The 26932-nt window shown below is 33.4% G+C and overlaps 2 protein-coding genes and 1 long non-coding RNA gene across 5 annotated transcripts; all 3 read left to right on the top strand.

The window, feature by feature from the left end:
• Window positions 1-217: 217 nt before the first annotated feature.
• On the top strand, window positions 218-2172 carry LOC134257604 (uncharacterized). Its single transcript, XM_062740191.1, has 3 exons — window positions 218-1466; window positions 1567-1662; window positions 1747-2172. Exons 1-3 carry the CDS (start codon window positions 407-409, stop codon window positions 1986-1988), a joined length of 1398 nt encoding a protein of 465 aa, XP_062596175.1. The 5' UTR covers window positions 218-406; the 3' UTR covers window positions 1989-2172.
• Window positions 2173-3387: 1215 nt separating this feature from the next.
• On the top strand, window positions 3388-5887 carry LOC134257605 (uncharacterized). The gene is made up of 3 exons (XR_009989959.1): window positions 3388-3632; window positions 5079-5279; window positions 5704-5887. It is a non-coding gene; the product is annotated as an uncharacterized LOC134257605 (long non-coding RNA).
• Window positions 5888-17715: 11828 nt separating this feature from the next.
• On the top strand, window positions 17716-26932 carry LOC134257606 (scavenger receptor class F member 1-like). Of its 3 annotated transcripts, XM_062740194.1 has the most exons (9): window positions 17716-17842; window positions 19490-19705; window positions 20996-21217; window positions 23350-23478; window positions 23631-23780; window positions 24284-24421; window positions 25701-25835; window positions 26245-26262; window positions 26324-26445. In XM_062740194.1, coding segments are annotated over exons 1-9 (1071 nt in total). In that variant the 5' UTR covers window positions 17716-17781; the 3' UTR covers window positions 26326-26445. The 3 variants fall into 3 exon arrangements, with proteins under 3 accessions (XP_062596178.1, XP_062596176.1, XP_062596177.1); XM_062740192.1 differs by having other exon boundaries at window positions 26245-26932; XM_062740193.1 differs by lacking the exon at window positions 24284-24421 and having other exon boundaries at window positions 26245-26932.

Here is a 26932-nt window from a genome sequence, read left to right as displayed (position 1 = left end):
TTGCGGTTCTTTGAGCTGTGATCTCGTTGTCTAGTATGATCTCTGCCTTCACTATCTGTACGAGTAGAAAAGTCACTAATTTTTAACCTATTTAAATTCTCCCTTCCTCATCACAAAATAGAGCATGTACCAACAAACACTTTTGTCTTGTAGTCCCTGAGCGGTTTCCACAATTTTTGAACAAGTTTTCCTATTATATCACAAATGTGATAAGTTTCGCTATAAACCCTGAAAAATGCCGAGTCACACCGGAAACAGTTATGTCCGGCCGGAAACAGTTATGTCAACCCTCGCCGGAAACAGTTATGTCACTATTTCGATCACGTTCACGTGTTTTTACATTACTCATTTAAGCTCGGGTTCGACATTCAGTTGCTAAGCAAACGTCAACAGTGGGCGATTCAAAATGACGGAAAAGCAACTTCGCTTTGTAAATCTTAGTTCCAGTGATTTGAACAATCTAATTGAAAAAAAAAAAAAATCAGTAAACACAATTCGGGTGATCAGTTCAAGTGTAAGTGTTTTGAGGAGCTTCTGTGATGAAACTGGACGAGATGTTTCCGACTTGTACGCAATACCGAAATCCGAGCTCCAGGAATTTCTTAAAGTATTTTATGGGGGTTTACGAAGTGCAGATGGAGAAGCTTATGCAAAGAGAAGTATGATATCAATCAGACATGGTTTACAGAAGTATTTCATGAAGAAAAGAAAGATAGATATTGTAAATGATTCCGATTTTAAGGAGGCAAATACGGTATTTCTTGCCATGTGTGCCAAAATTAAAAAGGAGGGCAAAGGAGCAGTAGTACACAAAGAACCCATTACAAGATCAGATTTACAGAAACTTTATATGTTTTTTAATGTGGAAACCGCTCAGGGACTACAAGACAAAGTCTTTGTTCATTACATGCTCTATTTTTGTAATAGAGGAAGGGAGAATTTAATAGGTTTAAGAATTAGTGACTTTTCTACTGGTACAGATAGTGAAGGCAGGAGATTCATATTCAAGCAACGAGATCACGCTACAAAGAACCACAAAGATGACGAAAGTAACAGTCAAGGTGGGAGAATGTACGAACTTAAAGATCAACCGCATTGCCCATATTCGTCTTTTGTGACCTACATCGAAAAACTGAACAAAGATTTAGATGTGCTTTGGCAAAGACCGAGTAACAAAAGCCAACTCAAGTATGATAAAGTAGCTGTCGGAAAGAACACTCTTGCAGAAAAAATGAAAAATCTCTCAAAAAATGCAGGACTATCAAAAATTTACACAAACCACTGTTTGAGGGCAACTTCTATCACAGAATTAGACAGATCCGGATTCGAAGCCCGACATATCACGTCAATCTCGGGACACCAATCAGAAAGCAGCATAAGGAGTTGTTCAGCTCATGTTTGCGACGAAAAGAAGATGGACATGGCCATGTCTATTTCAAGGGCTATTATGGGAGATTCAGTTCTTGGTACGTAAGCTTATTAATATAATCATACATGTAACAAAATATTTATGATTTGTTTAAATTATATTACTTATAAATACATAGACAATACATTTTTTTTCAGCGGAAAAAACAAAAAATGTTTTGGGTTTATCTACCAACCCTGCCGCTGTGCTGCCACCCCAGAATGCAGATGGTGAGGATGATATTACATTTGAAGGTATGTACAATAAACTTGTCCAATTTTATTATTTAACTTTTCTACTCTGCATAAGGATTTTCATTTTTATTCCATTTTTTACAGACATTGATTTTCTTGAAATTACAAATTCCCAGGAGCAACACATGTTGGAGACAGTTTTCACAAGTGAAACTAGGAAAACATCTGTGAACCGTGAAATAATTCATGTTCCTGTAGACTCAAGAAACGCTCCATTACTATCCAAGCATGAAGAAAAAGAAAACAGAAATCTTAAATTTCAGCATGCAGCCCCAGTTATGAATTTTCATGGAAGTACGGTGAACGTTCATTACCATTACTATTGACATTTCGAATCAAAATTTTAAAAGTTAATAATTTTTATTTGTCTCAGTTTGAAACTAATAAAAATCTGTTCAAGCTTTAGAATTCAGTTGTTAATATTTAATCTTAAAAAAAAATGTCATATATAACTTATACCACGTGTCTTCTTTGGTGACTAGCTTTGTTATCTTTTAATTTTAAAAATGTCATATAACATATACCACATGTCTTCTAGGGTGACTATACCAGAATATTTGCCCCTCGGTGACAGGAAAGCCCTGGAGTGTTATGTCACCCGCTGCCTTCGGCATCGGGTGACATAGCACTCCAGGGCTTTCCTGTCACCTCGGGGCAAATATTCTGGTATGTCACCCTCGAGGCCATGTCATATATGTATAATATTATCCTAGAGCTAATGAGATGATTAAAAAAATCATGTAACCAGGGCGTACTTTACATTATAAAAGGAAAAGATACGCTACTCTGGTTTGAATATTGGTACATTTGTAAGGGAGAGGGGGTCACATCCACATTTGTCTAGATCCGTCCTTTCACATTCAAATTTATAAAAGATTGCATCTGTCATATTCGTTTAATCGACCTTACGTTTGGCTTAAAAGAGGCTGGGTGGTCGTGGCGATTTTTAGACCATTTTGATTTCCTTTAGAAGAAGAGCTCCATGTAAAGATGTAATAAATAATCAAATTCTAAAAAAATTAAAATTTATTAAATTTTTCTTTGCCAAATAAAAGTTGGCAGCTTAAGATACCATATCCCAAAATTTAAGTTATATCTGGTGGTTAAAAAAAATAATTTGATGACTACCTAGCCTCTTTAAACGAGACTGTTGTTAATCTTATAAAAAGAAGCTACCCGATTTTAGGAATTGTCCGCACTAGAAGAAGCTCTAAGGTATGAAATCACCTGGGAAAAATAGTTTCTATCGGCAGGTGATAACAGTGAGTTTTGAATTCAAAGACGATAGAAATCAGAAGTAAAACATGAAACAGATGAAACCGACTCTTTTATGCGATGTTCTAAATGATATAATTAGTGATTGTGGGAATTAGAAATATATTTTCATTTATGAAATGTCTTTGATATATCTAAATTTTAACACGAAAGCCACGGTAATTTTTTTTTATATAAAATCTTCCTCATAAAAAACCCAGATCTTCTAGTACATGTATCTATTCATTACATGTACTTTACAGCCCAATGCAGCGATAACATTTTGTCTATATTTTTCAATCAGGTGAAAAAATCTCATCATGGTTTAAATTAATCATTATAAATATCTTTTCTTAGTACATACATAGATTTTCTCTTTCTCCTTGAACCTGGATTGCCCCAAAAATTCTCAGCCTAGTAATTCTACATAACAACTTCAACTACTTGAAACTCGAATTGGGGGGAGGCAGTGATATAATTGTTGTACTTGCAATTTTCTATACGGAATTCAATGTTAATGTAAGAAAGGTAAACATCATAAGCGGGCATCAGGCGAAAAAGTATTTAATATTCATATAGTGATAACAGTTTATTAAATTTATTAATATCTTATTAATCCAATTAAACTTACAATAATACGAATGTGAAGTGTAAGATTAGGTTTATATATTTTCTTAGCGCTAACATTTGGATGCTGTCCTCTGTATATTCAATAGGTAAGTGATTACTATTTTTTTTTCTCATTTGTTAACTGAATGACATTGCTTTATAATTCGATCACGTTTTAGTTAACGTTTCATTTTTTTTAAATTTACTTGAATATAAACTTAATTAATTATTTTGACATTCTAATGATCAAAGACCATAAGACCATACACATCAGAAGTACATCGGTTTCCTCACCTTTGTTCAATGTGCGGTTATTTGACCACTGTCTTCCTGTCCGTCCGTCCGTCTGTAAATTCTAGTTTCTACTCAATTATTTCCATTCAAATTTGGAGAAAAAATTAATCATAAAGACAACAAAATTTTTTCGATTTTTGATTTTGAAGAATTTTGGACATGGTTCAATGAATGAAAATGTTTTAAAATCAATTCACAGTGCTACTTGTCATGCAGGTTTTGTTATGATCTTAGGTGAATTTGTATACATGTACAAGTAAACCTTATTGCAACTGTTTGGACTAAAGGAACATTAATATACACTGAAAGATATCTTTTGTAATTGCATTATCATTAGAAATGTACATCGATTCAATATCATTAATTCAGTTCTAGCTGTAACACGTTATTTGATTGGATAGAAGACTTTATCCATGTTGTATAACACAACTAGCCTACGTCACAATGATTTACGTCAAAAGCCTATTACTCTGCTTGACTTTATTTTTGAAATATGCTAAATTCAAGGCCTTTTCGCGAAGAAGAAGAAATTGTCTTATTGTCTTCATTGAAAGTAAATTATAAGAAATAAAGCTTATTTCAACTTATGTTATACCAAGTAACATACCATTGGACAATTTACGCTTATTTATAAACCGCTTCGCAGGATATAAAGCGTAAACTGCCCAAAGTTATGTTATATGTATAACAAAAGATTAATTAAATAGGCTTCAATCTTTAGATAAAACTCATGAAAACATGCAATTTGAGTTTGATTGTTGTTAATTCCCTTAATGTTTCTTTGTATTCTTTTGAATCAAATTCATCGTTATATTTTAGTCTGAATGAAAGAGGTGTTGAACACATCATAAGAATTCTTTTTAATTGATATTCCATAACTATTGTTTGAAGTTAAGATTTTAATTTCCCCATCATTCTGTCGCCCACGTGGCGCAGTGGTTAGAACGTCTGCTCTAGAGTCACGAAGCAAGGAGTCAATCCTTACATCACGGGTTCGAATCCCAGTGTGGGACATGGAGGCCGGTCCTTCGGATGAGACCGTATAAACCGAGGCCCTGTGTTGCAGTAGGCGTTGGCACGAAAAAGGTCCCTCCCTGGTCAATGGCCTTGAGTGCAGAGTAAATGACAAAATTTGCAACTCTCCGCCATCAAGTGGTGGCATTTCCATATGAGTGAAAAATTCTCGAGAGGGACGGTAAACAATATACAATTAAAATTTTTTTTGGCTATAGACATAGAGACTGTTGCTTCGATTGTAGAACCTTGGGTGACATCAGTTGGAGTTTGCCAAATGAACTCTGAACTTGGAACATGCAAGGATTACTCTTCTAAATGGTTCTATAATTCCATATCTGGTCTCTGTGAAAAAACCTGGTAAAGTGGATGTGGCGGTAACAACAAACTTTTTGACGATTTCTATTCGTGATTACGTCGATATAGACAAAATGAAACTGACACAGGTGCGGTAAATTTTCTGGATAATCTTTTATAACTTATGAAGGAAAAAAATCACAAGCACTCTCTGGATTTAAATTAAACTCCATTAACTTTGGTTTAAATAAATTAAAACTACATATTTTTACAGATGGAGACGAAATTTCACAAATAGTCACCTATCTTGTAAAATAAATCGATGAGTTGTGCTTTTCGTAATAATCTATTTGATTCTTGGGGCCTTTGGACGCAATATCTGTGTTCTTAAATTTATATTAATTTGACAAACTATAGCTCTTAGATATAACTGTTTAGTGAGAACAATTTGAAAAGAAATTTCAATTTTATTGATTCAATGCTTGTTATGAGTCGATAAAATATGCAGTAAATTTACAAAAAATATGTTATAACATTATTTTTAAAATGCACATTGATGATATCCCTTTTTAGCGTCTTACCCTATTTGTGAACAGCCAAGAATAACAGGTCCATGTTAAGCATATTTCAAGAGGTATTATTTTAATGGACAAGAATGTAAAGAGTTTGTCTACGGGGGATGCCGGGGAAACGAAACAATTTTGAAACGAAGGAACAGTGCAAGGCCACTTGTTAAATCAACATCGACAACACAAAAGAAGACAGTATGAGGAAACCACAATCGACAAAATAAAGTCAGTTCAATTATCAAAATTTGAGATATTTGAAAACTCGTTATGAAAGATGTACATAAATTTCATTACATTTTTACCTCTACGGGACTTAAAATTAGTTTGCTATATCCGTAAATTCGTTATATAAGAGTTCGTTATAACCGTAAAATTTTACAAAGCATTATGAAGAATTTTTCCAGGGAACCAAAAAAACTTTACTATAACTGTGAATTCTAAACGACTTTTAATGTACTAACATTTGTAGCTCAATGGGTCAGGGACCAGTATTTCTTTCGCACTAGCTTTGTCCATCTGTCTGTATCTAAATGTATCTTACTTTGAATCTTTTTGCAAACAATTTCATGAAAGTTACTCAAATGCATTTCGATACATTCCCATCAGCAACAGACCTTAGTTGATAAAAATAGGTAGAGCCTGTTTTTTTTTTGTTTTTTTTTTTTTTTTTTTTTTGCCAGGAGTTCGATATTTTAAAGTAGAAGATACATTGCACTGATGCTTCGGAAAAAGGATATGGAGATAACGAACAGTGTTCAATATTAAATTCCATAAAACAATACAAAATAGGAGGGGAGCAAAGACGGACCCCTAAAACATCAGAGTTGGGATCAGGTTTCATGGAGGAGTGAGCATTCCCTGCCAACCGGTCACATCTGCCGTGTGATCATTGTCTTGATCTGGAAAAACGTGAAAACCCGTCGATAATTTAGTGTATAAATTAAATTTTGGACTAACAATTAGTATGAAAAACCCCTGTCAGCATTTGACTTAGAGGCACGCTATATGTCTGGCTGCTCAATGCCCCTGAGTGCCCCTTGAGTACTGTACCGTGTGAGGATAAGATTTTAAACCCTTCACTAGTATATGAGTAGACAACTCTCGATTGGTACGTAAAGCGACATAAAAGCAAACATTTATTCAAGTAAAAACATCTCTTCCTAAAGATTTAATCCAACATTACAAAGCACTCGTGTACTTATTCACAGGTACAAAAGGCTGTGCATCAGCTTTACATACTAATAAAAGTTTTTTCTCTCAACAGAATATACAAAAAAGCAGGGAAAACAAATGCCAATGAAAAAAATAAATCGGGTCATCTTCAAACAATGTTTGCTTGCCCTCTCCCAAATAAGGGTACAAAATGGTCCTCGGGTATATAGATTGGAATTTTTTCTTTGATGGAATAATAAAATTAAAAGTAAAAGATTATAGAACATCTATATCTTAATCCCCGGGGGAGGGTTAAAAAAGTTGTTTGAGTAGGTCTATTTTCAGGCAGTTGGTCTGAAGAGAGCAAATAAACAATATTTAAAGAGGGCCGAAGAATATGACTTGTTTTTCAAATGCACCATCTGTGCTATTAATTGTAACATGAGAGTAAAACCACGATAATTAAACAATTAACTGAGAAAGTAAACTAAACTTAATTAGATTTTGCAATACCTGTTCATCTTTATAAAATAAAAAAAAAAAGTGTCTTTTTCGAATCATTTCTTTCAATATTTGCAAAATTAGATAAATCATATCGTTGCTTCTATCGATATAAAATTCGTTTAAAAAAAATAAAACTCTTAAGATAATCTTGGAATATTTCTTTACGTGACAGTTAATACGCCCAATACGTTTGATTTACTTCTCATTAATATTCATAAGATCCTGCCAAAAATTCAAATAAAATCATTTCTTTTATTTAAAAAAAAAGAAACATGAAAGACTATTTAATTTTTATTTCTTCAAGCCTCCGTCATAGAATTTAGCGCGATTATCAGCTGGCAATGAATGATACCGTTTGTCTTAATAAGTTGGTTACACGGATGCAAGAACAAATTGCCTTTTTAAATTTAGAAGGTGGTAGTAACTCTTCATATAATGTTAAAAGATTTATATTTAGTGGAAAAAAAGACATTCGTTTGCACCTATTAATCGGCGGAAGAACTTTGTCATCTTGCAATAAACACTTAAATTTCGTCACCAAAATAGAGAAAAACACTAATTTGGTTCTCTTTCCTTCATTAAAACAATGTACTCTCGCTTCAAATTTTCAAATTAAAAAGGCGGTTGCATCTTTCACTTTAGCATTAACATTATTGTAATTTCCAGAAAAGAAAAATCAAAGAATCGGCGGAAGAACTATATTATAAAAAAATTTGCAAATTTTTGTAAGTTCCCCATATAAATCTTGATGGAATCTGCTGCCATTAGCTCAAATATGGCAAGTATGTAAATGAGCAGAATGAACACAATTTCTCCATTTACCCACTTTTCACAGACACGTTGCAGTATAGGTAAAATATAAGAAAAGTGGTGGTGTTTGGAAAATAATGGTACTGAAAGAAGTTCGATAACCCCATCCCACCCCACCTCGAAATAGGATTATCATGTTTTGGCATGGACATATTCCCACTTCTTTTTCTTTTCTTTTTTTTTTTGGCTTGTCTGGTATTTTTGATGGTCTAAAAAAAATTCTTACACTTAGCCCCCGGCACCAGCTTTTAAGTTGCTTCCGACGCCAATGTACTTTGTCAAATTCCCGTAGTTACATTTAAAAAAAAAATCCAAAATAACAAGAAAAAAAACAAATGTTATACTCATTTTGGAAAAGATGCTCAGAAAAAATCCTGTGTACGAGAAAAGAACATATTTGGACGAATAAATATAAAATCCCTGATTTTCAAAAAGGGAAATTCGTCAAGCTGTTTAGTGCATTAAACATAAAGCATGAAACACAAAAATATCGTAATTGTATAGAGGTACACATCATGAAAATGTTTTAAAGAACTTAAACTGGGTCTATGTTTCATTAAGTCTTGAGACGTTATCTTTAACCTTAATGTACTTATATGCGAAGTTAAAATGTTTACAGCTCAGAGAAGATATAAGTCGGGTGAATTTAGATAATCTCAGTAAACATTTTTCTCTCTTTCGATAAAACTTTGTATGTATTTTAGTTTGCAGTTCTTGAGTTGATCAGAACGAATGCATTGTAATGTGTCTATGTCGTATTCATTAAAAAAATCAGGGAAAAAAGATTGAATAATTCATACACAGCTATTTGGAGAGAAAGCATACATCCCAAACATTCAAAGAGTTTCTTCTATTTAATCAATAAAGTTCTGAATATTTTTTTTGTTAAATAACATAATTGTAATTTTTTATATAAAATGAGAATAAAACAATATTTCATTTGCATGTTTTTATTTGGGGAGAGAATACTTACATCTCCAATATATTGTGGTACCACAGCCCGACTCATCCGTGCACGACCTATCTCGACTAACATTGATCTCCCTGACCTTCATCTTGCCAGATGTCTGCTAGACATAGCCTGTCTTATCGACCTAATCTGGAGGGATTTGTCACGTAATTCGTCGACCATTACGACATTGGCGTCGCCGGTAGCTGTGGAATCTGCGAAATTATGCTTTTCTTGGTTACCAACTTGCAACAGCATATTTTTTTGTGAAATCACAGAGCATCTCACGAACCACGTGTTTGCGTATGTTGATGTTTCACAACGTGATTTGTAACGAATAAATACAAGTTTTTGCTTATTATAACCATATTTTTAAGGATAAATTATTGTCAAAACATTAATCTGTTACAGTAAAGTTGATTAATTTTCATGTTTTACGATAAATTCCAAATTTTAGGAAAACAAAAATCACGTGACCTACTTTCCCTCGCTTTTGGTATATACGGCGCGCATTTCGTGACATATAATTGTCTTTGCTTTTCAAATTTAGATTATTCCTTGAGTATTTACTTGATTAATTATTTCAAATTCAATTGGAAAAATAGAGTGATAATCACTGAGATTGTATTTCCTGTATTTTGACAATATAGCCCCATATTCTGTGTAGGTATTGGGGCCACTGGCTCTGCTTTTGCTCTAAACTATCATTCTATTTCCTATTTTGTAACCATTTTGAAAAATAAAATATTCATAACTGACAATGGCTGCTAGTAAACCAGTCAATCAGTACAACGCCTCAGAGACAGTCCTGAAATCATTTGAGGGTATCGGACAAGCTAAAGCTAAAAGAATTCTCATGCTTAGGGAAACAAAAGAAGAGTTCGACTTTAATGATGTGGCTTATCTTACCCAGATTGCACTCTCTCAATGGACAGAATGGAGTGAGGCAGGTGTTGTCACCATCAAGAAGGCTCAGCCAGAGACTTCAGCAAACCAGTCGATACAAAAAACAGAGGATACAAGTGCTACGCAACTGCATTTGACTTTACTAAAAATGAACAAAAGCATTCAAATGCTTCGTGATGAAGTCAACTCCTTACGGTCGCAAGTTGTCCTGAAATTGGATGTTGATTCCATGGGCCAATTGTACAACACGCCACCTGTACTGACCAATCAATTTGATATAGAGAAAAGCATCGACAAGTCGCTTACACTTACAGCTGACACAGTTCAAACCCCAGCCAAGCCGCAGAAACAGGGAAGGAACAGAAGCTAATTATAGACAAATTGACATCTGTCATTCCCCCTTCAGGATACATTTCAGATCCTTTCAAAGGGGCCAAACAAAAAACAAGCACACACCTGAATGGAAAGTTAAAGAGTGCTGATTTCCAAGATCTAATACCAATTCAGCTGAGCTCTAAGTTTGAACAGGATCTTCACTTCCCATCCAAGAAGAAAGGAAATAGTGAAAAGAAGAGCAATGAAAAATACATATCAACATCTGCTTCGGCTCCAATTACTTCCCAAGATAAACCCAATGTGATGGGGTATCTGACTCATAAGGAACAAAGCAGGGGCAGGAAGACCAAAAAGAGTAAACGAAATAGATCGCCATCGTCCAGTTCCTCCTCAGATGATACCATGTCAAAATGGACTCGTACATCAAGGAGCAGATCCAGAAGCAAGAGTCCACAAGTTCAAAAGATACCCCTATTTAAAGGCACTGAAAGCCCAAATTGGGAATCCTTAATTTACTAATTTGAAAGGGTTGCAGCTTATCGTGGATGGTCATCCAATAAGAAGACTTTCCGTCTTCTAGATTGTTTAGGGGATGTGGCTGTGGAATATGCCAGGAAAGTGAACAAGAGTGGTGACTATAAAGAGCTGAAACGGCAATTAAAACAGAGATTAAGCAGAAAGGAAGTACCTATTCTAGCTCGTCGCCAGCTCCCCTTTACTAGGCAACTGGAAAATGAAAATGTGGAAGAATTTTCTCATTCTCAGCGTTTCTACTTCCTAGCATTAGATGGTTATGAGAGCTGTGAAGTTAACATGATTTAGGAAATAGCAATAGAAACTTTCCTACGTGGCTGTCAAGATAAAGAAGCTGCTATGAAAGCTATGGATAGAGAACCAACAACACTCCAGAAAGCTGTAAAGTATGTGAAAACAGCCATTGCGAACCATCGTGCTTTATATGGGACCAGGGGAAGCACCCGGGTAGCCTCCTATTCTCAACGACAAGTTTCATTCTCGAGCAGGGAGGGATCCCCAGCAAGTGAACCTTCTCCTCATAGGGCTGATACTAAGCTCTCTGTGGAAGACAACAACACTTCTCTGGATAAGACCATCTTACACCTTACAACTTTAGTTGAGAAATTAACCACAGCAATTCAGCTATCCTTGGCAGAAATCAGAGTACTTCACTACTGTTGAAAGTGCGTTTCCTAGAGAGATCTCGAAGTCCTAGTCGATCACCAGCCAGGGGCCAGGACTTCTCGTCTCCAAACAAAAGAGACAACAATACATCAGATGAAGCGAGAAGCCCAATGAACGGTGATTTAAACAGAAAAGGATCAAGCCAGTAGGCCCACACTTGACCCCTTATAAGAGTGGCCTTGGAGATAACATTCTTACTATTAGGAGGACTTTAGGAAAAAGCATCAAACTAAATGTCACCATAGGAGGAAAGCCCATTAATGCAATTGTTGACACAGCTACTATGATAACCCTTGTCAAAGAGAAAATAGTGGCAGACAGCCAGATAGCTACATTTGATTTCATTTAGTTTAAGGGGCTAGATGCTGAAATAGTGCATTGAAGATTGCTCAAAAATGTTCCTCTCAATATTGGTGATCTTCATATAACTTGGGTCTGCTGTGCGGTATCAATGGACGTTGACATGATCCTGGGACTAGACTTTCTGGAGGCCAACCATGGGATCATCAACATTAAGAAGAGAGTGTTGTTTCTCAAGGGCAGGAAATTTCCTATAAAGTTGATATCCGACCCACCTGAAGGGCACCAAGGCCCGTGTATCCGGATACAGAGGACAACATGTGTACCACCTAACAATATCGGCCAAGTATCAGTCCAACTAGATAAACCATTATCCAGTAACTATGTCTTTCCCCGTCAGTGGGGATCTTGGCAGGCACACATATTGGATCCCCAAAACATATCGGTCTCCTTTGGAATTATCTGCAGTGAATTTGGAGTCACAATGAGATCAGCGCAGAACCCAAATGTGGTGGCCAGGATCCCATTTGAGCGCTTGGTGTTGGAGACAGATGCTCCATATTTATTGCCAGCACCTGGATGCAAGATGAACCACCCCTTGAACTTAGCATCTCTTGCTGCGCAAGTTGCTTCTATCTGCAACACACTCGTTTCATTTATCCTGGAGATATGTAACAACAGGCAGTTCTACAGATTATTTTTTTTTTCAACATGTCCTTCAATTATATAGTGTATTTTCTATATATGTATATATTAATTACTTCAGAAAAAGTAATTTTATATGCAAGTGTATTAACGCATTGTATATTTTTCATGATTACTCTACATTTTTTTTACAACATGTATAAGTGAAGGGATTATGTCTCTCACCGGTACTTTGTTAAAAAAAATCATGATTGGGCAGTATTTGTATATTTTCGTATTTTTGCATGAGTTGACATTTAGATGATTTTGTACAATATTGGGGGTAGATTTTTGAAATATAATTACTGATTGATAAAATTCGACAATGGATACCCTAGGCTCTACAAGGAGGGGAGTAGTGTGGTACCACAGCCCGACTCATCCGTGCACGACCTTTCTCGACTAACATTGATCTCCCTGACCTCCATCTTGCCAGATGTCTGCTAGACATAGCCTGTCTTATCGACCTAATCTGGAGGGATTTGTCAGGTAAGTCGTGGACCATTACGACAATATAAAGAGTTGTTCCTCTTTGATCAGTGAACTTCTGAAAACAATCACGATACATTACATTGTATTTTTTTAAAATAGAAGTAGAATAAAACATTTTTTATTTGCAGAATCATACTCAACTCAAACTCCATGAGGTTCCTTATACTGACTACCACCTCAATTCATCGTCACCAAACAAATTATATGGATCACCCAAGGTTGGACGATAATTTTCCCCTCTATCAGTAACATGTAATTTGTTATTTGTTACTCAAATAATATCATGCCATATTCGTGACTTTTATTTAAAGATGCAATAAAATATCTGTTGTCTGTGTTTTAACTAGCTGAGAAAGACATGCTTTGGTAAATATCAGTGGGAAAATAAGACGGAGGCTAATTGGTCCAGTGAAGAGGAAATAAATCTTATCTAAGAGGCAGAGAAATTTTGAAGAGAAGCTATTTGAAAAAGATTAAAGAGATGAGGATTTAGGGAAAACATGGAGAAGCAAAAGAAGAGACATGGAATTCTTTCTTTTTATTCACAACAGGAATTAATTTTGTCATATGTGGCATTGATGACACACATCAATTATGTGGTCTTAAACCAAAAAAAGGGGAAGGAGGAGGGAGCTAAAATTCGGTGCCGAATCACTCCAGACTGTGGCTTCAGACAATGATGACTTAACCTTATTCACTTGGTAGAATCAAAAATAAAAAAAAAAATGGAAAGGAAGGATTTGACCGACATATGGATTTTTTTTTATACAAATGCATGAAAAACAATGTACTTATGTCTATTATAATTGTCGAAAATGAACAAAAAAGGAAATCAAATATGTTATGCAAATTCCGGCAAGGATAGTGTTACAGAATTTTGCCTAAAAATATTAACATTTCTAGCAAATATTTTTAGGATATAATTACAAAACTCGTAGACATGCATTTCACTTAATGTTTTCATAATGAATTTTCTTCTTTTCGTTTTTTTCTTTCTTTCTTTTCTTTTTTCTTTTTTTTTCTTTTATTTTGATAAGAAAAAAAATATATAATTACATGCATATCAAAGCATTTGAAGAACCTGTTTAAAAAATAAGATTAGATGTCACCTTCCCATATCCCATGACTTCTGTGGATGCCGTTTAAGACTCCTACAAAGACTTATCCACTACTCTCATCCATAATTCTCTGTTATCCGTCGCTATCGTAGATTATTTAGATATTCCCCATCTTTTCTCACCCCAAGAAATCAGCTTCACAAATGAAAATTTTTACAACAAATACATTCTTAAGATGAAACTTTAACCGGAAGTGATCTGAAAATGTACTCAAATATGAGTTAATGCTAGGGCTTTACCGTTCTGTGATTTTTTTCCCGATCTTTCATTTAGCATTTTGTTGATTGAATGGATTAAGTTTACAAAAAGGGTTTAGAATATGTAAAGGGATGTACATACGCCGAATACATGTACGTGATGAAATCAAACATAAAGCCGGAGGGTTACTGTAGATCACTTAATATTCGCGACACTTTATTTTCGCGACACAGTCATTGGATGTTTATAAGGGAGAAATTATTTTCACGAATTGCTGTTATTCCTCTATATAATCGTAAGGAATACTTATATACGCGAGAATTTAATTTTCACAAGCTCATTGTTTTGCGTTATTACGCTAAAATAAAGTTTTCGCGAATAAAAAGTCATTTACAATACTTTTTATATTTTGGAGGGATATATTTGTTTGTTAGTTTTTTCCTTTCCAGCGTCAGATTTTACAGGGAAGGTGATCGATAAGAAGTACCGGAAATTAATTCCACTCAACAAAGAAGAAACATTACAAACTCTGCTTGACTTTTAATTAAAACATAACCTGTATGTTTTCGTAAGAAAGTTAATTACTTTCAATAACAGTTAACCATTACTTCAAAAAGTTGAAGTCTTAAAAAGAATCGTTATTTCTTTCTTTTTACTTTTCATTTTATAAACGTGTTTTAAGTTGAAAAGTCAGTTATTCCTGACATTAACTTTATTCAGGTACAAAATAAAGCAAAAAGGCTGCAAAATACTCGCATTTATATGGCTTTTTCAGACATTTTAAGAATGTTTAAAAAATATTGAGTTAACTGATCTCAGAGCTTTTCTTTAGGCCCAGCTTGACATTCTTGAGAAAAAAAACTTAGATGAATACTCAAGTACTGCATCATTATGTTTCTCTCGTATTTCAAATTTGTTTTTCCTGTTTGTTAAGGGCTCTTATAGAATGACATTCGTGACAGCACAACTTCCTTGTGTGCTGATTTACTTGTTTAAAAATGAAAACATTTTATAATTTTTTTAAAGAAAATTTAGCAATAACCTGTATGATCTTTGTGATGCATTTCTATGGAAACATAGAATGAATCATAGGCAGCACTGTTAAGGCCTACTATAAAGGAATCTATGGAATATAGCAAAAAATGGAAACTTTTTAAAACATAGTGTACCCCACTCTGTACTAAACTAAGTTTGGTCCATCAATGGACAGTCATGTGATAATTGCATAGTATGTGTACTGAATGGAGGTCAAAAATAAATTTCAATATCGCAAGGGCATATCCTACTTGAAATTAAAAATTTAAGTTACCATTTGTTTTTGCATAATATGTACTTTTTTGAAAGTGTTGCTGCTTTATGTAGAATTCGCATTTTATTAGTTAAAATTTCAAGTAAATATGCACATGTCGAAATTTGTATGACCTTTACCAAGTATTTTATGTCCGTATTAAGTCACGCTCTCGATTTAAAGAAAGCAGCAGCAGTTTTCAGGTTAAGGAAAGTATCCTTTATTTATATTAAACAAATCGCTAACATCTATTTAGTCTATGCCCTTTGGAAAAGGCGATTTAATAGGCCACCTCGATGGTAAACATGTCAAACCTTTACAGATAAACACGGCAAAATTACTTACATACATTCTCTCGCTATCATTAAAAAATCACACTAAACAAAGGTTTTATGCTGATATTAATAGCCTATCGAAAATTGGTGAATAATTTTCTGTTTAATAATAAAATGCATTTTGCATTGTAGAAAATAGACTTAGTCTGTTCTTCACAGCACATAAAATACGAAATTTTTACCAAAATGACGTGATTACGACAAGTTTGCTGCGATTAGTGGTTTGTTTATAAACCGTTGTCTTAGATTTAACTAGCAACTGTTTCTAATGCATTGATAAGTTTTAATGTTATTTATTATGCAAATACAGTTTAAAATGGCAAGAAATTTGATTTTCTAGTATTATGAGGAATACAAAATGTACCTATTTTTGTTTGACGTCACAGTTAACTTTTCCTGTATAAATTAGGCCGCCCTCTTATTCAAGCCTTAACAATGCTGTGATATATATCTTTGTCACATATTTAGATTAATATAAAATACATAGTTACTGTCTAGAAATATAAGAGATATTTGGGCGAGGGTTAGAAAAAGTGATAGAGGGCGAGGCTTGCCAAGCCTTCTTAAGTTTTCGACCCGAGCCCAAATATCGCTTATTTCAAGACAGTTATCATGTATTTTGTTAATCCTGCAACAATTCTTTAACATTTGAACGTTACAAACAAGTTATTTTCGACGGATTTAGGCACATCTCTGCAGTTGAAACTATGACGCCATGGCGTAAACATTGCAATATGCATGACGTTACAATGCTTTTAGAACGTCGGAATACATGCACGAGGCTTTATTAGGGCGGTGATCGGATAAAGCTTTGGTTTATTAGGTTACCTTTATTAGGTCAATGCAAGGGGTAGTTGCAGGATAAAATTGCAGATGATCACAGCTGGATACTTGTAAGAATACTTAGAATAAAAAGTGCAGAATTAAGAAAAAGAGGATACAAATACAGTGCCTAGACATAAAAGTATATTAAAGACTAAAAGTAATATGATCTGCAATCATATCAATGAAAAAAATAACAGGGTTTATTGTATACCCAACTGTGAACGCTTGCTTTTACTGTTGACGTCATGCAATCAAGTGATGTCATGACCCACCATGTGATTTTCTGGATCCAAGCCGTTTAAAGATAATTATATGATTACTTAGAATATATATTTCTTTTTTTTATATTCGAAAATTTTAGAGAGTGAAATGCGATAACAGTTTCGTTTTACAAGACACTTTGAATATATATTTCTTTTTCTATATTCGAAAATTTTAGACAGTGAAGTGTGATAACAATTTCAGTTTTACAAGACACTTTTATAGAGTTTATAAGGATGGAGAATATCAAGATTGCCTTACACTACTGAAAAAATCCTAAATCTGACATACATCTGTTTGAAGTTATTTGTGCATGTATCATTTAAATTCACTTCTCTAACTGCATCATACAGCAAGTAAAAGCCAACTTACCACCAAAAAAAATAAATAAAAGAAAAAATGGAATAAAAAACACAAACAGAAACAAACCAAAAGAAATTAAATAAATGCTTAAGTTCAATTAAATAATTTTGTAAAATTGGGTCTTAATATTTGCATGGCTCCGTACCAAAAAATGTCTTTTAGCAAAGAAAATCAATTTGGGAATTTCGTTCGAGAAGACTTATAGATAGAAATATAATAAATTGGCGTTGACAACAGAAGTATTTTTATATTAATCTTGTAGCTGTGTTTAAGTGTTATATACGGAAATAAAACTAAATTATTCTGTTTATATATGAACGTGCTTCTTCCTTTTTACGGCAGCATTTCATGACGATCAAAGATGTGTAATCCGTTTATTCATTTTATTTGGATTAATATTCTTTACCATGTTTCGTGTAATAGTAGGTATTATTTATGTAGTTTATGTACATAGTTGGAAAACTTATAATGACGTCAGTATAAAATAAATAATGTTATTTCTCATACCTTTTTCATCATAAATATTGCAAAGATAAATTGATGTGCAACTGTGATAATTTGATTATAGTTTTCTTGCTTAGTAAGAAAATAATTGTTAAAACAGAAATCATAACCAGCTGATTAAGGAACCGATGCTTCATTGACCATTTTAAAGTGTATTAAATATGACAAAAATGATAAATGTACATGACCAAAATCCATTTTTTTTTTATCGAATACCATGTACTTTTCAATCAAATATGACATACATTGAGTTATTTAATTTTTGTGAAATAAATATATTTTTCAATGGTGTCGAAAAATTCGCTACCAGAGGTCAACTTTGGAGTACATTCACTAGTAAGTGAGAGGCAGACACAAATATATGGAGATGTCACCATTGCTGGTGAAGGGCTGCAAAATTAGGCCTATGCTCGGCACTTACGGCCCTTGAGCAGGGAAGGATCTTTATCGTGCCACACCTGCTGTGACACGGGGCCTCGGTTTATACGGTCTCAACCGAAGGACCGCCCCATTTAGTCGCCTTTTACGACAAGCAAGGGGGTACTGAGGACCTATTCTAACCCGAAACCCCACGGGGCATGAGAGTTGTAAATTTGCTATTGCATACACGTTGTGTTTCAGTATGTCTTTCCTTTAGTGAACTGTAAGCTTTAAGGTAACGTTGTAAAATGTATAAAGAAGTGAATATTAGTAGCCCCCCCCCCCTCCCCATAAAAAAAAAACAAAAAAACAAAAAAAAAAAAAAAAAAAAAAAAAAGGAAAATTACAAAATTTCACACAGGTTTTACAAGGTAAAGGGTCTCTAAGAAAAGTGTTGTTGAAAAAACCGATTATTGAAAAATACAGTTTGTCTATATCCTTGGATAACGAGGTGCTCTTCCGTTAAAGACGTAAGAACTTTATAAAGTCCACGTAATGATATGGTTGAAGAAATTAATTTCTGAAATTTTCTGTTCAATTCTTGCATTTTTACATTGGAGAGTGCCTATTTTTTATGGGTTGAAAAACTTTCTTAGTTTATCAGAATCATGAACTCACATTCTTGACTTGCAAGAGAGTAATGATAATGCCATCATACACGTGCAAGATCAGATCCTAGTTCAAATTAATAAAAGGGGAGAAAAAACAGGGGTTTTGTCATTATACTCTTGAAAGAGGCGGGGGTATCATTTAGTGAGCTCATTGTTCACAGTACCTCAAGTTATTTAGTGTTTTTAATTAATGTTAATCATTTCAATGATTCATTTTGATTGTGTAAGACCTCAGCTGGAATACTTCTGGAAAATTGTTCACTTTTCTGACGCTTCCATGACAGGGTTAGCCATGTTTAAACTGAAAATGTTTCCTCACATTTACAGCTTGTCATCCTTTCTGTAAGTTTCAGGAAAATTTCCCCAGCCATCTGCAAGAAACATTCCAGACATCATTTTCATGCGTACAATAGCAAAATATCTGCCCACTTAGTTCGGGATGACATCATTACAGAGAATAGGTATAGATTAAAAAACAGGGCTAATTAGTATTCAAATTAGAAATATCTCAAATATATTTTTTTTTCCACAAAGATCAGCTTGTAAGACCCGGATTTACCAGGGCAAACAGTAGTTCTGTTGCATTTAATGGATACCCATCGAAGACAGTTGATGGAAACAACAGACAAAATCACTATACATTCTGCATGTTTACGGCTGCTGGTCACAGAGAGGCCTGGCTTAGGATTGACCTTAGAAAGATCTACAACATCCATTCTGTCAAGTTCTGGTATATAAATGACTCCAGACGTAAGTTATTTTTGCTTCTAAGCAATTGTAATTAGATTTGGAAAAGAAAAAAAATAAAAACAAAGGATAAGAATGTCTGATTTTTATTGAATTATTTTTCTTTACCAATCTATTACAACGGAAACATTCCATAAACCATAGCTAAATACATCATCAATATTCAATCTTCGAAAAAGCCAGAGATCCTAAAATAAAGCATTTTTTACAACTTTACAACTCACTGAAATGTCACACAGCAAACTCTTAATGTTAACGTCATAGAAATGCTAGTATGACGTTACCATTTCCCTGCAAGAACTTTTTAGCGTGATACAAGTTTCTCCAAAGTTAAGCGTAAATTATAATATGACTTGATATTTTGATAAGAAAATAACTTTTCTGATTTTATGAGATTTCAGAAAATATGAAAAAGAGGGAAATTGGCATTAAATTGCAGATTAAATGATTTTTTGAAAGTGCATACGTGATTGCGGGAAAAAAGTATATACATGATTTTGTGATAAAAATAGGAAACTGTATACGCGTTAAAATGTCTAACTGCAGGGAAGGGTTAACAGAGGGAAATACTATGATGCTGTAATTGTTTCAAGTACTTACTGAATTAACACGTCACTAATACGTTCATTATGTCTGTTTGTTGAGCTGTTTTAAGGAGGGTAGGGGGTCAACAGATTATTTTTTGTCAACCACTACATATAACTTATTTTTTAGATATGATATCTTCAGCTGTAAACTATCATTTGGCAAAAATAAATTTTATAAATTTTAGTTTTAAAATTTGATCATTTTATTTTATCTTTATTTGGAGCTCTTCTTTTAAAGGAGATCAAATAGTCTAAGAGTGGGCACGACTACTCAGTCTCTTTAATGTTTCAAATCAGGGAAACAGGTTCGAAATTTTGTGTACAAAATTTTTATCTTTAATATACACATTGTTGCTTGATTAACTTGTACATATGGCCACCGATAAGATTAGTTTTGCCCTAATGCATATGCTTCCCAATAATATATTCATATGTTTGAATTTCTAATATTTTTAAGGGGGATAAAAAATGAAAAAAAAAAATGTGGAATTTTTAATTTTAAAGTTTTTATCTAATATATCGAGGACTCAATGTAGTTTTATTAAATTTGCTTCCTTTTGCCATATATTTCTAACTTTTTTCACAAACAAAGTTAACATTTTTAGTGAACCGGCTATTCAAAAAATCCTTGTAAAATGTGCATGATTGATTAAAGAGAAAAACATACATGAGATAAAGTGTTCATTAGTATTTTGTCTTCCATTAGTACCAGGGTATGATACCAGAAGAATACAAGGATTTAGCATTCGTCTCTCAAACAAAACTCAGACTGACCGGCAGGACATTTGTTATCAGGATGATGGAAAGACAACTCTGCCTCCAATTATAGAACAACAATGTAAAGGAGTAGCCCAGTTTGTTTGGATTTACACAAATAAAACGTTTTCTGATGTCGCATTCCTTGGAATATGTGAAGTGCAGGTTTATGGTAAGCTATTTGTTACATTGTAAAAACTGTCTGAGTTGATATTGCTTGATATTACAATACTCTAAAATACATATATTTCATAAAACTCAAATTTAGTTTCCACTTCTAAAAAACCTAGGTTTAGAGATTGAGCAAAGAATATCCTATCTGTTCATTTTTTTTGCTTTGTTTTGGTAATTCTGGTCCATATTTTTTTTAATTTAGATTTTAAGTCACCTTTTGCTGCATGTTAACTGAAATAGGTTGAACAGTATGTTGGTGAATTCATATATGTTCATTTTTTTTTATTATGAATATGACAGGTAGAATTTTCACGGCATTGTTGTTCAATTGAAATGTTCTTAAGCGCCAATGTATTGGTATGATGTTGAACATTTGCAATTGATGTTGTTATTCTTTTCGCCTGTCAAAAGTGCACACATTTACACAACTGAAAAAGACCAAAAGGAAATACTCCCCTTACACCTTGATAGACAGAGATGGAATTTTTGAAATGTGTGTATATTTGATTGACACAAGTCAATAATAACTATAAATTAAAGATATTCTGTTCAAATCTGCTAGAGAAGTACGATCCTTTAACTTAGTTTTCTGTATTGTATGTCATTTGTCCTTAGACTAATTTGTATGATTAGCAATTAACAGTGGGAAATGGGTAATTTGAATCACACGTAATTTTCTTAAAGAAGTAAATATCAGGCTTATCTCCTGCACTTTATTCATCACTAAGATCCTTTATTATAATGCCTGACAAGTTGACTGCAAATGTCATACTCAGATTGCATATTAAAAATGGAAATCTAGCAAAATATGAAATGATTTATTTTTGTGGATTTCAAGTATTCAAAACAGTTTTAATATTGTTGCTTTACCGATTCGTGTAACAATTTGATATGAATAACTAGTTTATTATTAATATCAATGTATTTTAAAAAGAAATCTTAATTCCCCCAACTGTTTGCCAGATAATACTGTGATGTATAGCTTTGTCTTTCAGGATTTAATTTAAGCACTGGTTTTATATAGTATTTGGGGAAAGGCCAATCAGAAGAAATGTCACGGGGAAGTGATGCACAAACAAAATTTTTAGGTGCCCACTAACTAATATTTATTTTTATCAAGCAAATAAGTTAATATAAATATTTCATAGTTTGCATGACATTTTGGACACAGACATTAAGTATCCGTGTTTTTAAAGCATATAATTATATATTGGCAAAATGGGGGGGGGGGGGAGGAGGGGCTCCTCTATATATTTCCTACGGCCATAAAAAAAGAAAATTACAAGTTATACAGTAGTTTATGTAGAATAAATTCATATCCAAGTTCTATTTCATGTACATACAACTGGATTAATTTTTTATGCCATCCCTCGATTGATTGATTGTATATTGTTTAACGCCGAGTCGGCAATTTTTCAGCCATATTTCGGCGGACTAATCCTATTAGGTTAATTGATCGGTAAAGTTTTTGGTTTCTCTGGCGGCCCCCAGTGAGCCTACTCTTTTTCGAACTCCAGAGAAACGATCTTTTGCGTGCCAAGGGGGTTGTCATCCTTGACACGGGGCACCATTTAACGTCCCGTCCGACGGACTCTGTCTGTCGATCTGTCTGTTGGTTTTTCCGTCAGTCTGTCGGTCCACTTAGTTTCCGTTCATATTCTTCACAACCGTTGCACATACAGAAATGAAATTTGGTATACAGATATATCAGATAAATATGTAGGTCAGGTTGTGTTTAGTGTATGATCGGGCCTTTTTTGACAGTCATACCCCTTGGACTTGAAAAATTCCCATTTGAAGAGGGGGGCATAAGTGTTTTACAAACATCTCTTGCTTGTTATTATTATTGGCAGAATAATTTATTTCTTGACTCAGAATTATGTTGATCACATGTACTTATTTTAATTTTTCAAAGTTCATCATATAATGATAACTTTTGCTCACGTCAGACAAGCTTTTTAAGAAAGCTAGTACTAAGTCTTGTACATGCACCTATATTTAATTTTCTGTACCTACTAGTAAGCTGACTTTCATTTCTCGACTAGACAATCTTTTATCAATGTTGAGTAGCCTGTTTCAGAATAAGCAGACGGAGGAGAGATATTTATACAATATTGTATAATAAAACAGGTTGTTCATACCAGGACAGTGATGGAAATTGTATTCCTTGTGACCAGTGTAAGAATGATTGCAATATACACGGGGAGTGTGATGGAATGGGTTGTAAAAGTGAACATTTTCTTCCTCCATTCTGTAAAGGTACGACCTCATATGAGTAAAAAGTTTGAAGTTTTGTCATCTTCTGCATTATTTATCTGATTAACATTATATACAACCTATCAGTTGAAACAGTTTAAGAAGTGGTCCTTTAATGTATCTGACATTGACAAAAATAACATCAATGATTTTAGCATGCAGGAAGGGCTTTTACGGAAGAAATTGTAGTCGTTTATGTGGACATTGCGCGGAAAATTTAGGCTGTGATCAAGTGAATGGCTCCTGCTCTGCTGGACGATGTGAATCAGGATGGAGTTATGCACTTGGAGACAAATGCAATAAAGGTATTGTATCAATCGATGCATTATGAACTCACTCGTATAAAGTGCGGAATGTACTACCTTTTTGCAATGCTTTTCTTTCTAAATTTAAAGGGGTTGGGGTGTTGGTAATTTTTTCACTATATTGATCTCCTTTTAAATAAGAACTCCAAATGAAGATATACAAAAATGATTTGATTTAAAAACTAAAATTTATGAAATTTTTCTTTGCTTGTTGACAACAACTTTAGATATATCTAAAAAATTAAGTAAGATCTGATGGTTAATTTATTGACATCCCACCTGCAGTCTACTTAAAAATGATTTTTTGTTACACAATAGCAATAGAAATTGTAACGAATAAATTTAGAACAAAATTTATTAAAACTAATTTTAAGGTAAAAGATGTCTTATGAGATGTAAGAAATTAAAAAAAATGTGTTCATGAATGTTAAAATTTAATTGATAATTTAAAGAACCAAAAGTTTGAAAATAATTTTTTCATTCATACATTTTGTGTATTCCAGAATGCCCCAATGGGGTATATGGTGAAGGTTGTCAAGAGCAGTGTGGAAAATGTGAAGGTGACAGATCATGTCATCACATTAATGGATCCTGTCCCGGACTTTGTGAACCCGGATATCTAGGAGAGAGATGCCAAAATGGTTGATATATTCAAAATAGTTTATTGGTTTTTCCATATAATATTGAAACGCAACTTAATGTTAGTTGTTTTAATCTATAACTTTCTGTATTCTGAAATGTCTCATATTTTTAGAATATATAACTACGAAATACATGTAGTCCTGTGCAATCATTTTTTTCTTTAAGATTTCTTAACTGTCACGTATGTTTATAATTATTATTTTTAATTTAAACCTTAGTAAATATGAATGACAAATATCTCGTAGATGAATAATATTAGACAAATGCGGTTTACATGTGTAGTTAAATAATACAAAACTAATCTCTCAAATAGGGTAGGGGGGGCGTAATGATTGTAATTTAAATGAAAAAGTTAATATGTAATATAAGTAAAAAATGCCTTGTTATTCAGCCACCTTCCATTCTATGTGCATGAATGCTACTGTGAAATAACAAATTTTCATGAGGGTTAAATTTTCATGTTTCCAAGGTATGTAGAGACCTACGAATTCATGTACACCACGAAAAGTTACATACAAAACTACTCAACAATTTTACATCCACGAAATAAATTTCCCGCGAACCAAGAGATTTTACGAAAACCTCGAAAATTTGGCCAAACTGAAATTGATGATTTCACAATAATTTCATTTGAATGGAGGAAGGTGCAATTCTAACAATTTTTTAAAGGTAATCTGTATAAATTAAGGATTTACCAATTTATTTTTAGTCATAAAGAGCAAAATAAAACCGTACTTACCAATTTATTTTTAGTCAAAAAGAGCAAAATAAAACCGTACTATCTCTTGAAAATCCAGGTCTAGATGAAAATTTTTTCGTGGTATATTTATACAATGTTGCATCTTAGCCAATCAGAGATCTAGGTTTATTCAATCTTATAGTTATGTGCAATGTCATTGTTTCGGTGGATTGTATCCTTGCATTTGTTATGTAAACCTGGATGTCTGTGATATAAACATTCTAAGATTATACTACATTTTCTATGAGAGAGGACTGGTGGTCTTTTTTGTGCCAAAATTTTTACAAAGGTTTAATTTGTATATGTATACTATAAAAATTTAATATTGGTGTATAGGTCTTGAGATATCAAACATTTTAACATTATATATTTTCTTTGAGAGTGGAGTGGTCATGGTCATGAAAAAATTAACTTAGCTTTATTTTTTTATATGTATACTAACAAAAAGTATTTATAGTCCAAGTTTTGAGGTCAGATGAATGCATATATGTGTATGTTCGATTCGGAGAGAATCTCATATCTGAAACATTCTTTTGTAGTATGTAACAAGGGGTTTTATGGCAAAGGATGCCTGGAAAAGTGTGGTCACTGTGATAACGACCAATGTCATCACATCAACGGATCCTGTTCCGGTCTTTGTAAATCTGGATATCAAGGATATAAATGCGACAGAAGTTTCAAACACTTCATATTTTTAAATATCTGCTTATGTATCTTATAGATGACCTTTTTTACTACTTGATTGCAGCTTTAATTTGTTTCTAGACTTCTGAATCATATCCATCTCTTTGTCTCTGTTAAATCATATACTTTTGAGGGGTCAAATTTTTTTGCATTTTTTTCTGAAGAGGTAATTTCAAAGATAAAGAATTTTGAGTAGTTTTGGTAGTTTACATCACAAAACGACATGGAATTTTGTGTCAATTTATGTATTTATTACAAAGAAATTAACCTTCCTATGAAAATAATTTATTTTACAAAATGTGATAATCTCCTTGTATTCAAAATCTTTTTGTTCATTGAGTAACTATATTTCTGACCGAAATGAGCAATACTATCTATCAATCTTTTTCCCTTTTTAAGCATGCAACCCTGATTGGTATGGCAGAGAATGTAAAGAAAAATGCGGTTATTGCAGACATGAAAGCCCGTGCCATCCCGTGACCGGATCTTGTTCAGGATTATGTGAACCAGGATATTCAGGAGATAAATGCGCGTTTTCTGAACAACTGGCAAATCAAAGAGAAATGATTAAGTTAATGAGGGACTTACTGTCATATAAAAGACGCAAAGTTGAACTGAAAGAAAATGGCACTTCTCCCACTGATTTGAAATGAGGGAACTATTTTTGGAAAAAAGGAAAACCAATAAAACATTGGAATCTTCAAATAAAGTATAGTTTTCATTGCACCCTATCTCTTCTTGGATGTTTTAGAGGCTGCTCCTAACTTATATTCTATTGACTTCGAGATTGATTACAGTTATTTTTCCCCAAACTTCGATCATGAGTACATGTACACATATTTGCTTATACATGTACCGTTAATTTATCCTTTGAATCCAACTATATTATTTGGTATGTTTTTCTTGTCATAGAATATAATAGAAAATAGAAATCAATGAAGATATGTATCAAAATATTAAGTTGAAATGTTCTGTACTCTGTTTGCATTCTACTTTATAAGTTTATTTTGTTATATCAATGTTGTTGTATATAATTTTGATTTCACAATCAATTTGAATTTTTTGTCTATTTCAAATAAAGAAAGTT

The sequence above is a fragment of the Saccostrea cucullata genome, unplaced genomic scaffold, assembly GCF_032062105.1.
Source record: "Saccostrea cucullata isolate Sc308-1 unplaced genomic scaffold, CSIRO_AGI_Scuc_v1 ctg984, whole genome shotgun sequence".
Lineage (NCBI taxonomy): Eukaryota > Metazoa > Mollusca > Bivalvia > Ostreida > Ostreidae > Saccostrea > Saccostrea cuccullata.
Note: the sequence above shows the minus strand (reverse complement) of the source record. Positions and strands in the feature narration are given on the sequence as shown.